This window comes from Zeus faber (genome assembly GCF_960531495.2).
Source record: "Zeus faber genome assembly, chromosome: 16".
Classification (NCBI taxonomy): Eukaryota; Metazoa; Chordata; class Actinopteri; order Zeiformes; family Zeidae; genus Zeus; species Zeus faber.
Genome location: NC_137202.1, coordinates 671,947 through 686,872, shown reverse-complemented (window position 1 = coordinate 686,872; position 14,926 = coordinate 671,947). Strand labels below are relative to the sequence as shown.

Genomic DNA, 14,926 nt, shown 5'->3' with positions numbered 1-14,926 from the left:
TGTGGTCAAAAGAAAATCAAGCTGTCTTGTCTAGGCTTGTAGAATGGGATGCACACATAGGTCTTTTTTTCTGCTCCATATGTAGATCAAGAAGTAAAGCTTCTGCAGGGGTTTTATGCTCATGGTTTAATTTCATTTTTTTTACCTACATTCTTACTAAGTTTGTGTGAAGTTCTGGTTGGTTTTGGTCGACTGTAGCACAACTTTCCAAGCGCTTTGATACGTCTTGCGTTTCAGTTTGCTTCATGTGAACCGGCCCTTATTGCTCTATTCCTAACTCACACAGAGGACACACAATGTCCATGTTTTGTAGATAAGATAAGATGAGCTAAGACCTTAACTTTTAATCCCTGATTGGAAATTCAGGAGTTACAGCAGCAAAAACAATGCAGCCAAAAAAGAGGTAACACATAATTTACACATAAACATTAACAGTAACACAATGCTAACTAGGAGCACTTATCCTAATAGTACTATGTTCCTAGGTTTTCTCTGTAATAATTTTTTTTATAAAACCCTGACATTTTCCCTGACATTTGGATCCATACCAGAGTTTCCAGCAACAGCAGCAGCAGCTCCCAGTGTCAACATTGTTATCGTATTCCGTAAGGCCGGCTGCTGTCTCAGATCTATTTGTGGACGTTATGAGTCTATAAAAAGGAGCCAGGGCTTCCATGCACACACACACACACACACACACACACACACACACACACACACACACACACACACACACACACACACACACACACACACACAGACACACAGACACACAGACACACAGACACACACGCGCACACACACACACACACACACACACCAGCTGTAAGACACAGTGGACTTCACACGAAGAACCGAAAAGTTAGAACTCCAAGTTTCAGTTTCTGGCTTCACTTGTATCTTCTTTTACGCGCCTCCAAAACTGGACAGCAAGTAGAAACATTTGGAGCCTAAGTGGAGGACAGTGGTAGGACTCTGGAGAAGGTACGATTTGGATTTAAAATTTGCATTATAATCCTGTTAATTTGATTTTATTCCATTTGTATCCTGTTTGAAATGTCTTTTTATGGAGGGACGTGGCTGGAGGTCTGTGTGACCCTGAAGGTTGGAACGGCCCAGTTGTGTTGGAGGTGGATATTAATCTGAAAAACAAACAGCACTTTTAAATGGCACAGAGAGAGCATTTAATCTTTCCGTCTGTGTAACACACACACACACACACACACACACACACACACACACACACACACACACACACACACACACACACACACACACACACACACACAGACACACACACATTACCACCTCATACATAGTAATCCCAAATAAATGTTAGGAAATGCTTGAATCTGATCTTGTGGTTTCTAATAACAAAGAAACAATATTTAACAGCAACAGTGTTTGAACAGTAAGTTGATTTCATTTTTAAAGGGAATTTTAAAAGGTGTTTAAAAGCTGATACTATTTTTATCATTTCTATTTTTGCATTGATTGTATTATTAATTTATTTATTATTACCATAGTATTTATATCATATTTATATATTTTTATTAGTATTTTACGATCTTTATTATTTGTATTTTTTACCAACTCTTTTTATTAACAAAAAACATCTTCCACTACAAGCCAGCTAAACAGCCCCATACACAGTGATTTTTGTTATACAAGTGAAATCTTGTTGATTTTAAAGTCAGAGTTCGACATCCCCTCAGATTATTTTGGCATCCAGTGCTCTGTTAATGCCCCGTCTGCTCTGAGGGGAGCAGCCATGTTGCCATGTTGGACTGGAGCTAAAAACCCTTAATTAGAACCACGCCCGCTGCTTTATACTTCCACTGTGCAGAAAGTCCAGAAGCTTCAGAGCCGCTGGAAGGCCGCTCCCACGGGAAACAAATGCTGACATTTCCACCCAGCTCTCCCACGCGATGTGCAGAATATACATATTATATTTCAAAAGGTTAAAACAGAACAGAAGCTTTAAAGCCGGCTTCACAGAGAATCCGACAAACGACAGGAACAAAGCCGAGGTCCATTCATTCCTATGGATCCTGTAGTGAAAAGCAGTGATGTGCAGCGATAAGCCCCGCCCCCTCCTCCGCAATGCGTAAATATCATGTCACGTTCAAAGTTTTCAAGTTTCAGGGCCACCGCTATGACCAGAATTGACCTTTTTTATTTAAGTTTTTTATTGGAACTGCACTTAGAACTAATTATAGTCAATGGAAAGAGACTGGAGCTGTTTCTGGTGATACTCAGAAGAAGAAAATTAAACTGTTCTCTGTCAAACCTGAAATAGGCCTTGAATTGTCCACCATCCAAACGAAGGCTCCTGGATCAACCCATGATATTCTCCATATTATTTTGCATGCTTGCAAAATGTGATGTACCCAGAGATTATTTTTCTGCTCCACATGTAGATCAAGACGTAAAGCTTCTGCGAGATTTTTACGTCCATAGTAATCCGTTATTTGATTTTATCACTGTGAGCTTCTTTGCACGTTAAAAACACTATATAAAGTGAGTTTTAAACTTGCTTTAAACTTCATGGAAAATGGTAAATGTCCAACTGAGCAAACTACTCAATGTTGTTCTGGAAAAACAGCTCTCCAATTTTCCCTGACGTACTGTATTTTGTGATAAGAAACCCAGAGGCAGTTCATCTGACGGGCACTAGGGAGAAGCTCTGACTGTCGGATGCGATTACGGACCCTCTGTGTTTGTACATATCAGCCGCATTTTTGCCTTGTCTCTTCCGTTAAAATAAATTATTTGCTGGAGCCTAACCGCCACTTTTCCTGTTTTATGCTTTAATCTTAGATAAATATATATATTTTTTTTATATTTTAAATCACTTGTAGTGCTTGGCTGAGATAACCTATAAATAAAAAATGGCAAAATGCAATAAACCTTAAAATGTATTGCAAGACAGAACATTTTGAAATTAAATCAACAATGAAAATATGGCAGTATACAATAAACCTAATTATAAACAATAAATATAAACCAAAAAATTAACCAATAAAAGAATAAAAATAACATTGAAAACGTACAATAAACCTTAAAATAAACAAACAATACAAATGTGGAAATCTACAATATTGTCAGATGATGTATCTGTGCAGGAGCTCTGCACTGACCTTGTCAATTCTGCTGCAAAACATTAAATATGCAGTGAGGGCAGTGGTCCACCTCCTGCTGCACCTGTGTGTGTGTGTGTGTGTGTGTGTGTGTGTGTGTGTGTGTGTGTGTGTGTGTGTGTGTGTGTGTGTGTGTGTGTGTGTGTGTGTGTGTGTGTTATAAATACATAACATCTGTGTGTGAGTTCACATGCGTGGAAACGTGATCCACGGAGACGGCTTGACCCATGGACACTTGGGACGTTTCCTTTTACCCTTTGACCTCTGACGAGTTTTTACATTCACTCTGCTGAGACGTAGAGGGGGATGAGTAAAGATAAAGCTGACTGTAAAGATAGTTGAAAAAAAGGAGAATCACAATTAAATCAAATAGGATAAAAAACAATTAAAATAATTATAATTAAAATATAAGATGTATACAAATAGCTAAAATGCAACGCAAAAATAGTAAAATAATAGATATTTAAGATATAGAAATATACAAATGCGATACTATGCAAACAATACATTATGGATGAATGGATGGATAGATAGATATATACAGTAGATAGAGGGATGGATAGATAGATACTGTAGAGAGAGAGAGAGAGAGAGAGAGAGAGAGAGAGAGAGAGAGAGAGAGAGAGATAGAGATAGATAGATAGATAGATAGATAGATAGATAGAGGAATAATAATAAAGTAATAAAATAAAAAAGAGAAAAAAGAAAATGGCAATATGGAATAAACCTCAAAATGAATTGGAAGATAGAACATAAACAGGTAAAGCTAATCTTCAAAATATCAATCAGTCCTTTAATACTGATCTGGTCCCATCACATCAGCACAACATCTGCATCTTATTTTTTATATGTTGGGCCATGGGTTTTACAGTTAAACTATACACGGGTTCACACTGAAGGTCAAAACTGGAACTTTTTATAGCTCATATGTGTTTCAGCAAGAAGTGGGCTTATGTTCAAAACTTTCTGCAAATTCAAAACATATCACACATATCCATGTGTTGGGATGAATTTTTAGGGCTTATGTACATCTCAACTTATTGAAGCTGACTAAAAACAAGAATACATTTTGACCATAACCGATTAAAGCACTGATGGCTGATGGCTATATATATATATATATATATATATATATACATACTGTATGTATGAATTGTGTTACACAAATAAAGTTTATTATTATTATTATTATTATTATTATTATTATTATTATTATTATGACATGAAGTACTCCCTTGTTGACGGTGTGAATTCTGCTGTTTCTAATCTGAGACTGAACATGTGCTGGAACATGTGTTCCCCTGCAGCAGGAAGTCGCTCACATTTCAGTCCCTCAGGTCCTTCCTTCCTTCCTTCCTTCCTTCCTTCTCCCTTCCTTCCTTCCTTCCTTCCTTCCTTTCTTCTTTTCCTTAACATCTCCTCCTCTTCTTTCCTCCATTAGATTTGGGCTGCGACAGAGGATGGTGACACCATGTCAGAGGGCAGGATTTAAAAAGCCAAGATCGTTTTTATCCAAGACTCAGAGGACGGAGCCAGGAGCCAAACCCAGGGTTGTACCACTTTTAAAGTAAGTGAAAGTACCACATTGTATAAACAAGTATATATATTTATACTCAGTCAACCTAAGCCTAACATCAACAGGTCTTGACAGAAAATAAGAATATCCTGGGCTAAATTACTGAATAGCCTTCTCATCAACCAACTCACATTTCCTTTCTTTCTTTTCATCCCCTATCCAAAGAAAGACATTAAACTGAACCGCTGGTCTTGGCGTGTGCACTTGCGTCCACATATGGCAAGATGTACTATAGAACCACGTGGGCAGGCTTCAATTCACATTATCAGCCAGAATCTGATGACTGGCCAAACAGTACAAACAAAAAAAAAAAGGATTTTGAAATCATTATATTATAATATTTATACTTATACTTAATATTTATACAGTATATATAGATACAGTATATATATATACATACACAGTATATACAGTGTATATATATATATATATATATATATATATATATATATATATATACGCCTCAGCGTAGTGCAGATACATCTAGTTCCTGCTCCAGTCTGACAGAAAACTGAGAATAAATCAGTTCAAAAAGCCAAAGACAACTTTTGGGATAATTATCTGTCGGGGTTTCCTTGTAACAGCCAAATTTGTTTCTTCTCCAACAACAGAATGTCTCTGCAGTGTGAGATTATATTTACATTTTAACAAACATTCACCTCACTTTTTTTTTAATGAAGGGTTTGTTTTTCCTCCTTTTTCGTCTAGATGAATAGTTCTGCGGGTCACGCCTCCCTCTTTCAAGCTCCTTCAGTCAGTGTCAGGGACGAAAATACAGAGCGTGGCTTCCCTGCTCCCATGGAAACAGCTGCTGGTAAATATGGGGGCTTTTCCCAGCAGCCCTGTCACAGGATCCATCCCGGGGCCGGCGTCGTCTCGGGTGTCGGGTTGGTAAATACAGCTTCTGCGGCATTAGGTGATGGACCTAGTCCAAGCCGCCTGTCCTCCACCTCGGCTTCCTCCCGGGAGTCCCTCCTGTCCGAGGCCTGGCTCAGGGAGGGGGGCAGTGACCGGAGCAGCGATGGGGACGGGGACCGGGGTTGGTCCTCCATGCAGCTCCCGTCCAACCCGGTCTCTCCGCTGTCCCTGAGCCGCATGGTGTCCCCCTGCTCCTCGGTGCGCTCTGGCATGTTCACGCCCACCGTGGTACGGGTCCGGAGCAACTCCCTTGCCTCGGGCTCCAGCCTGCTGGGCCTCGCCCAGGCAAGCATCACATCCTCCTGGGAGAGCCTGTCCTCCTCCATGGATCCCCAGTCTCCGCCCACACAGCGGCGCCGCCCCCCCGTCACCCGCCTCTCCCTCCTCACGGCCATCCTGCGGAAGGGCCGCCTGCCTGTCCTGTCCCCGGCATTGCGGAGGCCGTACTCCCCATGCTGGCCGGTCAATAGCGTCACCCGGACCACGTGCAGCGCCTGCTCTGCTGCATGCCGCGTGGCCTCGATTCCCCTGGAGGTGTCCACTTCCAGGGCGTTGTTGCCACTGGCCTCCATGCCTGCCATGGGTGGTCCAACACGCAATCACCAAGTTAAACGAGACAACTGGCATTCCAACCGATCTCCCACCTCCCCTCTGACTGTGCGCTTCGAGGAGACCCCCAACAGAAGTCCTCAAACCAAACGAGGTAACCAGGGCAACTGGGACCCTATCCGATGTCCCACCTCCCCTGTGACCGTACACTTCAGGAAGACCCCTAACGCAAGTCCTCAAACTAAACAAGGTAACCAAGGTAACCAGGGCAAATGGGACTTCAACCGATGTACCACCTCCCCTCTGACAGTGCACTTCGAGGAGACCTCCAACACGAGTCCTCAAACCAAGCATACAACCTGTGAACCTACGTTTGTTGGAAGGATTCGCTCTCCTTGGGGTCTTCACGCTGAAGGGGGACCTGAGGACGCGATGGGCCGAGCTTCATCCCCTCGAGGGCTTCAGTCCCCCACACCAATACTCAAACCCATGACTCTCAGTTTCCCCAGTGACAGGACCATCTCAGAAGGTCCGGAGTCCAATCAGGTCCACCGCTCACCGGCCTCATGGTCACAGTTTCATTCTCCTTCCAAACTTAAACCTGCAAGTTATCAGATCATACGGGAGAGTAGGGGGTGTGCAGTGGTAGATTGTCAGTCTGTTGCCGCTCTCCCTGTTGCCTGGTCACCTGTGGCCCTGTCCCCTGTCACCCTATCCCCTGAACCCATTGACCTGGTAAGAAGTCCTGCACTGCGCAAATGGAGCCCCTTGCCGTCCTTCCCTGATGGCCACCTTGCAGGCCTTAGGGCCAGACCTCCGCCCTCCTGCTGGACTAGAACACCGCCCTCCACAGCCCTACATCTCTCCCCCACTATCACAGTCTCCAAGGTGCCAAAACTCTCAGAAACACCATCAACACCACCACCACCACCCGCACCGTGCTGGCAGGGGACTCACCCCGTTTCTACCAGCAACAGGATGCCACCAATTTTCAAAGTTCACCGTCTATCGTCCTCTCGATACACACCTATTATCTTCCCCGGATGGCCATCTCCCAGCAGCTCTCCTACACCTCCTACACTCTCGCCCTCTCCTTCTTCTACTCCCACCATCTGGGACCCCCCCCCCACCCTCCCCCTCTCCCTGCCCCTCGCTCTCCCCCTCCCTTTGCCCCACCCCCTCCCCGAGGCTTTGTGCAGACAGGGAAGACAGAAGACGGAAGGTAGATACTCTGTCCTTCTGGCTCACACCTCGTGGCCTTGTTGCATGAAACACATTTTGCTGCTTGTTGAACTTGAGGTTTTATTTGTTCCAAACACAGAGATTCAACAAAAAGCAATTCTATGCATAGGATACGTTAAGTTAAAAGGATATATCTGGGGCTAAGTGTCAATATTGCTGCTAGTATGGTTATGGGTGTAACATAAAATAAAATTTATAGCGATGGATATGCAGTACGAAACGAGTAAACATATCTGCAATTACATGGATTACATGGCAACAAATAACAAATGATGAAAGAGTAGGTATCAGTGAAATGTTAATGAGACATTCAGGAGAGTCTCTATGGAACCCAAGAGCCCAAAAGCACAGAAAGCCTATTAACTACAAACCCTAAACTATAAATACTATAAGGTTGGTGACATCTGAGGAACTGCTTCTCTGAAGCAGAATGTCATCATCAGTAAGTAGGAAGCTGCCTTTGTTAGAGGCTTTTTTCCAAATCTGGTTTCTGCCTCAGATGTGAGCCGGGTGAAAACTTTAAGAAGATTATTCTTACCAACAGGTGCATTTTGAGAAGCAGAGTCAGAAAAGAAGCATTAAGAAGTATTATGTAAGGGTGGAATGGATGGATAGATAGATAGATAGATAAATAAATAGATAGATAGACAGACAGACAGATGGACAGACTGACGAAGCCGTTGTAAGATAGATAGTAAGATAGATAGTAAGATAGATTGTAAGATAATATCAATGATAGATGTAATAATAATAAAGCACTAGAATAAAACAATTAAAATAAGATGGCAACATGCAAATAACCTAAAGTTAACTAGAGGATGGAATGATGTGAAACTGTACAATAAACTACAGTTAATGGTAAGCAATACAAGATGGCAATATACAATAAACCTGGTGATAAACAATAAATATAGACCTAAAAGTTGGAAATTATTAATGAAAAGTATCTAAACAATGTTATTATTATATAAAATATAAATATCTAATAGAAAAAAATATAAAATGTATATATGAAATATTTGGTCGTAATACTTCATACTCTTATATACTATTTTATAGTGTTACATATCTTACGTATAAACTCATATTATATATTTATTATTATTATTATTTTTTTACTATATAAAACATCCCTGATTTTCACATAAAAACTGCATTATTACAATTTTTAATCGGCTCTTCATTATAGATTTCTGGAATGTATATAAAAGAGACCTTTTAATTTGTGTTTTTCTGACCTTCAGCCGCACAAGATCAAGTCGAGCTACAAATCGCTGGCTGCCATTCCCACAAACACCCTGTTGATGGAGCAGCAGGTGACTTACATTCATTTTAAGATATATTTAAGATATATTTAAGCTTTTTAAAAAATACAAGAATTGGACAGTTATATATACTACATCACAGTGATTGTCAGGGAATGTATGTGACAAATAGTCTCTTGAACTTGAACTTGAACTTGGACTTGAAAGGGGATTGTCCCTGTTTTGTTATATCAGAACCAGTATCAGTTTATTCCGCAAAGTTTATTTTCATATGCAACTATTTTTCATGGTGATGATTGGTTCCTACAGTATTTAGAACACAAACTAACTAGATAGATAGATAGATAGATAGATAGATAGATTGATAGATTGATAGATTGATAGATTGATAGATAGATAAAGTAATAGAATAAAAAGAGAAAAAATAAAATGGCAATATGCAATATACATAATGGTTAACTGGAAATATTCAATATGTAATAAACCTCAAAATGTATTAGAAGACAGAACATAAACAAGTGTGCTTAAAATGCATGCATAAATGCTGCATAAAATTGGCAAGCGTAAGGAATTGAGCAACTTTGACAAGGGCCAAAATGTGATGGCTGGACGACAGGGTCAGAGCATCTCCAAAACGACAGTTTTTCCCAGCCAGGTGTTCCCAGTATGCAGTGGTTAGTGGCTACCAAAAGTGGTCCAAGAAGGGACGCCCAGTGAAATGGCAATAGGCTCATGGGCGCCCAAGGCTTATTGATGCGCGTGGGGAGTGAAGTCTAACCCTTCTCGTCCGTCGTCTCTTAAACGTCCCTTAAACTAACTAAAATAAGGAACACTTAGTTTTATGTTTCTCCAACAAAGACAGTTTTTTATTTCAAGGGATGGGATGGCAAGATTATTTTACGTGATTTTTTTGAGAGGTAATTTAAGTAAACAGCTCCACCATTTTAATAAAAAAATAAGAAGACACGGCACCATCTATCTATATAATGTATTTTAAATATAGAACGAGATAGAGGTTTGAAAACGGACACAGCCAGTTGATTTTGAGCCGACACGCCCACAAACACCGGGGGCACAGAAGCCCCATCCCCATTGGTGTGACCCGACTATCACTCCTGACTATCAGACATTTATAAAATTGAAGCACCACCTCCCACTTCGGAGGAAAAGAAAAAAACTAATTCATTATAACTCATCAGTCTCATGAGGTTTGGAGTTATTTTCCGGATACACCATATTCTGTCTTAAATTTTTTAAGAACACAAGCAGACAAATTTCTTCCTGATAAATTGGATTTATTTTTTCATATTTTTTCATTATTTCATATATAATAACAGTAAAATATATGATAAAGAAAATAATAGTACTATATGGTAAAGATATGGCAAGCAAATGAATAGAGGATTCTAAATGAAGTGACAAAACTAACTCAGCTATGCCATGTGGGAGTCTAGCTGTCGCTTGCCTCTCAGGAAAATGGATGGTTAGCTGAACAGATGGGACCTGACCGGATTTGGTTCTCCGATGATGTCAGGATTGTTCGGCAATGGCTCCTGTGTTCCTCTGAGGTTTTGGCTGTATGTTAATTAACCAGCTAGCTTGATTGACAGCTTCAATCAACTAGGGCTTGATCGTGGGTCGGGTGAAAAACAACAAAAAGGAAATAACATGCTACAAAACCACAATGTTTATTGAAACAAAAGAATAAAAAGAATAAAAAGAATAAAAAAACACAGTTCTACACTTAGGTGACTGAAGAAGGCTTGTTCAATAAAAATGTAATTGCGCACAGATTTTAGCGAAAACAGAACTTAAAGAAAATACACCGAAAAACTTAATGTAAAAATCACTGAGATTTCTTAAGCTTTGAGGTGAGGACTAGCCTGAGGCAAAATGGTCGCCGTGCACCTTTTGAACACTAGCAAGAGGAGGCCGAGTTTTGGGAACTAGCCAGAGGAGGCAGAGTTTTTGGCATCTCCTCTCTTGAACTGGCTGCTATTATTTTTCTGACGAGTGAATTATTTGAATTAATTAAACCATATGCGCATAAGTCACATAATTTCATACATAAGTATGCTCAAACCAATAAGTGGTTTAAACATAAACTCTTCTGATAATTGTGTGCATACATCACACATAAAAAACATTAAAAAAAAACATGATTGAGACATCAGTTACCCTTCAAAACCATTCTATTAGTAAAATAAGATTCATGACTAATCAACTGTTGAGATGATTTCTAATTAACAACAATTAAATATAATTTGTAACACTACTAATAAATGGCATAAAGTTATCATTCTTAGTCTGATTACACAATACAAATTAACATTGCAATCATAGTTGTGACAGAGATTCCCATCCCTTGGTAACTAGATGGAAAAATGGCCATATGTAAATTAGTACACTATAAAGCCGTCATTTCATCTTGTACAGTACATAGATTAACATTCATTCAGACTTCTTAAACCCTAACCCTAACCCTAACAGAAAATATAAAGTGAGATCACTTTAAGGCTGCATCCATCGTTTACGACATTATCCTGGGAGATAAGCCTCTCAGAGTGAGGAAGGGTTCAAAAGGGAATATAGTGTGTGTGTGTGTGTGTGTGTGTGTGTGTGTGTGTGCGTGCGTGCGTGCGTGCGTGCGTGCGTGTGTGTGTGTGTGTGTGTGTGTGTGTATGTGTGTGTGCATGTGTGTGTGTGTGAGATACAAAGGGAAGGGGGTCGGGGCAGCCTCTGTTAACTAGAGATAAAAAGTCATATAAAGAGTCATTTTTTATCTTCATATCTTGCTCTGATTTTATTATCTTGGGATGGAAAGTCCATGTCGTTGCCTGGTGAGTGTCCTATTGGCACCTTCATTATTTGGGAATGAAAAAAAAGTCTGGGGTTTCAAGCAAGGGACATAAACTCCCCACTGGGAATCCCTGGGAGAGGGATTATGGAGGACACGGTCCGGCAGCCCCAATATGTCTGTGAAACTCTCACTTCCTGAATTCAGGAAGCAAGACAGGGTTGTTCTTGCTAAACTACGTATGGGGCTGCGTAGCCGCAGAGAGGTCAGAGTTCCCATGCTGACCCCTGTCCACCACCAAAAGCGCAATGGAAAATGGTGGCCTGGTGTGATAAATCACGTTTTCTTTTACATCATACGGATGGCTGGGTGCGTGTGCATCGTTTACCTGGTGAAAAGATGGCATCGGGATGCACTATGGGAAGAAGGCAAGGTGCCCGAGGCAGTGTGATAATCTAGGCAATGTTCTGCTGGGAAATATTTGGTCCTGGAATTCATGTTACTTTGATACGTACCACCTAGCTAAACATTGTTGCAGACCAAGTACATCGCTTCATGGCAACGGTATTCCCTGATGGTAGTGTACTCTTTCAGCATAATAATGCGCCCTGCCACACTGCAAAATATGTTCAGGATTGGTTTGAGGAACATGACAAAGAATTCAAGGTGTTGACTTGGCCTCCAAATTCCCCAGATCTCTATCCGATCGAGCATCTGTGGGATGTACTGGAACAACCCGATCCATGGAGGCCCCACCTCGCAACTTACCCGACCTAAAGGATCTGTTGCCAACGTCTTGGTGTCAGATACCACAGGACACCTTCAGAGGTCGTGTGGAGTCCATGCCTCGACGGGTCAAAGCTGCTTTGGCGGCAAAAGGGGGGCCTATACAATATTAGGCAGATGGTTTCAATGTTGTGGCCCAGAATCAGTTCAGAAACAGTTTATTTTCATATGCAAGGAATTTGTCACAGTTTAAATTGTTATTTAATATATATATTATATACGTATATATATATATATACTGTATATATATAAAAAACATAATAGTCTCAAAAAAAAATATATATACAATATACAAAATAAATATATACATTTTAAATAGTAAAAATAGTGAAATTGTGAAAATAAACGTGGCCCAAAATACATAAATAGCCAAAAAAATGCAGAACAGAAACAGCCAAATATAAAAATAAAAATAGTTACAGTGTAATCATAAAAATGGCCAATTTTATAGAAATAGCCAAAGATTCTGAACAGATATAGCTAAATATAAAAATAAAAATAGCAAAAAATACAGAAATACCCCACCCCCCCAAAAAAAAAAAGTAGATAAAAATGTATAGACGATATAAAGTGCAGTTCAATGCACAGGATATAGGACTTTTGTAGGTACAACGGGTCTAATTTTACTTACAAAATTATTACTGCATCTATAGAGTTGAGAAAGTGTTATTGTAAAATATTATTCTAATATTGAAATAATAAATTAAGTCATCATCTCTGACAAAACATTCATATTGACATTTTGAGTTAATGAAGCAGGAATAATTTACAATTCTCCTCTCTCCTGGAGTGACGGTTAAATACATGCACAATTTGAAATACATTTCCAGGCTGAGGTACATTGTCTAACTATGTACCGATGAAACAAGTAGGTTAATTCAAAATCAATAAAGCTTAATTAAATGTAAACACAGTATGTTCCCTGTTCGCTACAGAGCGTGGGCAGTAAATGCTAATTAATGGGACACTAGTAAAACTAGTGCTCCGATTAAAAATGATCCAAATACATACAAGGATACAAATGGGGAAAAAAAAACTATTAAAAGCAAAACAATAAAACTGAAATAAATAATTATTATAATTAAACATATAAATAAATATAATGAAATAAATACAATAAATAAAAACAATAAAATATATATAAAAAAACCATCAGAATTTTTAAATACTAATTATAATAAAAAATAAAGTAATTATAAATGATTAAAAAAATAAAAATACCAAATATATATAATTAACAGCAATCAGCCGTATATACATCATTACATATAAGTGTTTCATCAGATTTCGCTCTGTGTTGGCAGGTTATAGACGACCAGGTGGAAGAGGATTCCAGGGAGATGTCAGACAGATGCCTCACAGACACCCACCTCGAGGTGACTTCCAATAAATAAAGATAATCGTTAACTTTTTCTACACAAATTGAGCAACATAATTTAATTTATAACTGATGTAAATGTTCTGTTTTCTATGGAAGTCCTATTTTTCTCTCCATAGTTTTCTCCCTATGGCTTCTTATGATGTTGTCAGATACATTGTTAAAAAATGGGACCAATGTTTTCTTAAAAAATGTATGCCAACAAAGTGACATGTAATATAACTGAACTTTGATTTAAAAGTATTGAATAAATTGACAAATTGAAACAAAATTAAGTACATGGTAATAAAAGTAACATACAGTATAAAATGTGTTGGATTTAGAAATAGCATGCCAAATGATGAGTTCTATAGGCCATTAGTAATTTATATTTACTAAGTATCTAGGCAAAGTAATTTAGATTCACTAAATATCTGGGGGAAACTGATTTATATTTACTGTATATCATCTGGAAATCGATTTATCTTTACAAATGATCTGTGTAATTATCTATTCAATAGTATTACGTGTGACTCTGTTTCCATAATTTTGTCTAATCCACAATATTATGCCTTCTTGGTGCCACAGTCTACTAAAGTTGGGTCAATAGTTCACCAAAAAGAATAGCAAGGAAATTGGACAACTTTGTTTAAACATTTTTTTTTCAAGTGCAAAAGGCCAAAATGCAGCAATATAGAAAGGGGATATACGAAAAAAGACAGAAACCATGTACTGTAAGTGTACAATAAGGATAAACATTCTTATTGTTCATAGATTCGGTTTACTCAAAGTAGGAAATATGTATAATCTTGATTCTTGCCACAAAAATTGCATGAAAATGTTCAAGTTGTATTGTTGACTCAAATCCATTGTCCAAAAACACAATGTATCAGTAGATGTATAAATTTAGGGATTTTAACAACTAGTCCTATGAAGAATCCTGATATCTGGTGTCAAAACCAGTGACCGCTGCGAAAGGACAGCTGACAACCCGGGAAAGACCTGGTGACGGCCTGAAGAGACTGCTGGCAGGAGGGAACAGACCCCAACGGGGCTGGCATGGGTTAGCTACCCATGTTAGCAGGAGCCTTTCACCACACAGTGTCTTGGATCCACCCAACAATGGCTACGAAAAGTTCAAAACAAAAAACACCCCTTGAGTCTGCGAGAGCGGGGGCGGAAGATGACTCGTCGGCGGACCACACGGTAACAGACCCTGGAACGGAAACTACAACGAATCAAATGTTCAGCACAGTAGTTGACGGAGTAACAACACTGGCGGGACACAAGCTACAA

At 39.3% G+C, this 14,926-nt stretch overlaps 1 protein-coding gene across 1 annotated transcript; it reads left to right on the top strand.

Moving 5' to 3' along the window:
- Positions 1 to 747: 747 nt before the first annotated feature.
- mlip (muscular LMNA-interacting protein) lies at positions 748 to 13,705 on the top strand. Its single transcript, XM_080016184.1, is given in 6 exon segments — positions 748 to 984; positions 4,582 to 4,707; positions 5,425 to 7,335; positions 7,337 to 7,405; positions 8,670 to 8,741; positions 13,578 to 13,705. Coding segments are annotated over 4 exon segments (2,052 nt in total). The 5' UTR covers positions 748 to 984; positions 4,582 to 4,707; positions 5,425 to 5,514; the 3' UTR covers positions 13,668 to 13,705.
- Positions 13,706 to 14,926: the final 1,221 nt, after the last annotated feature.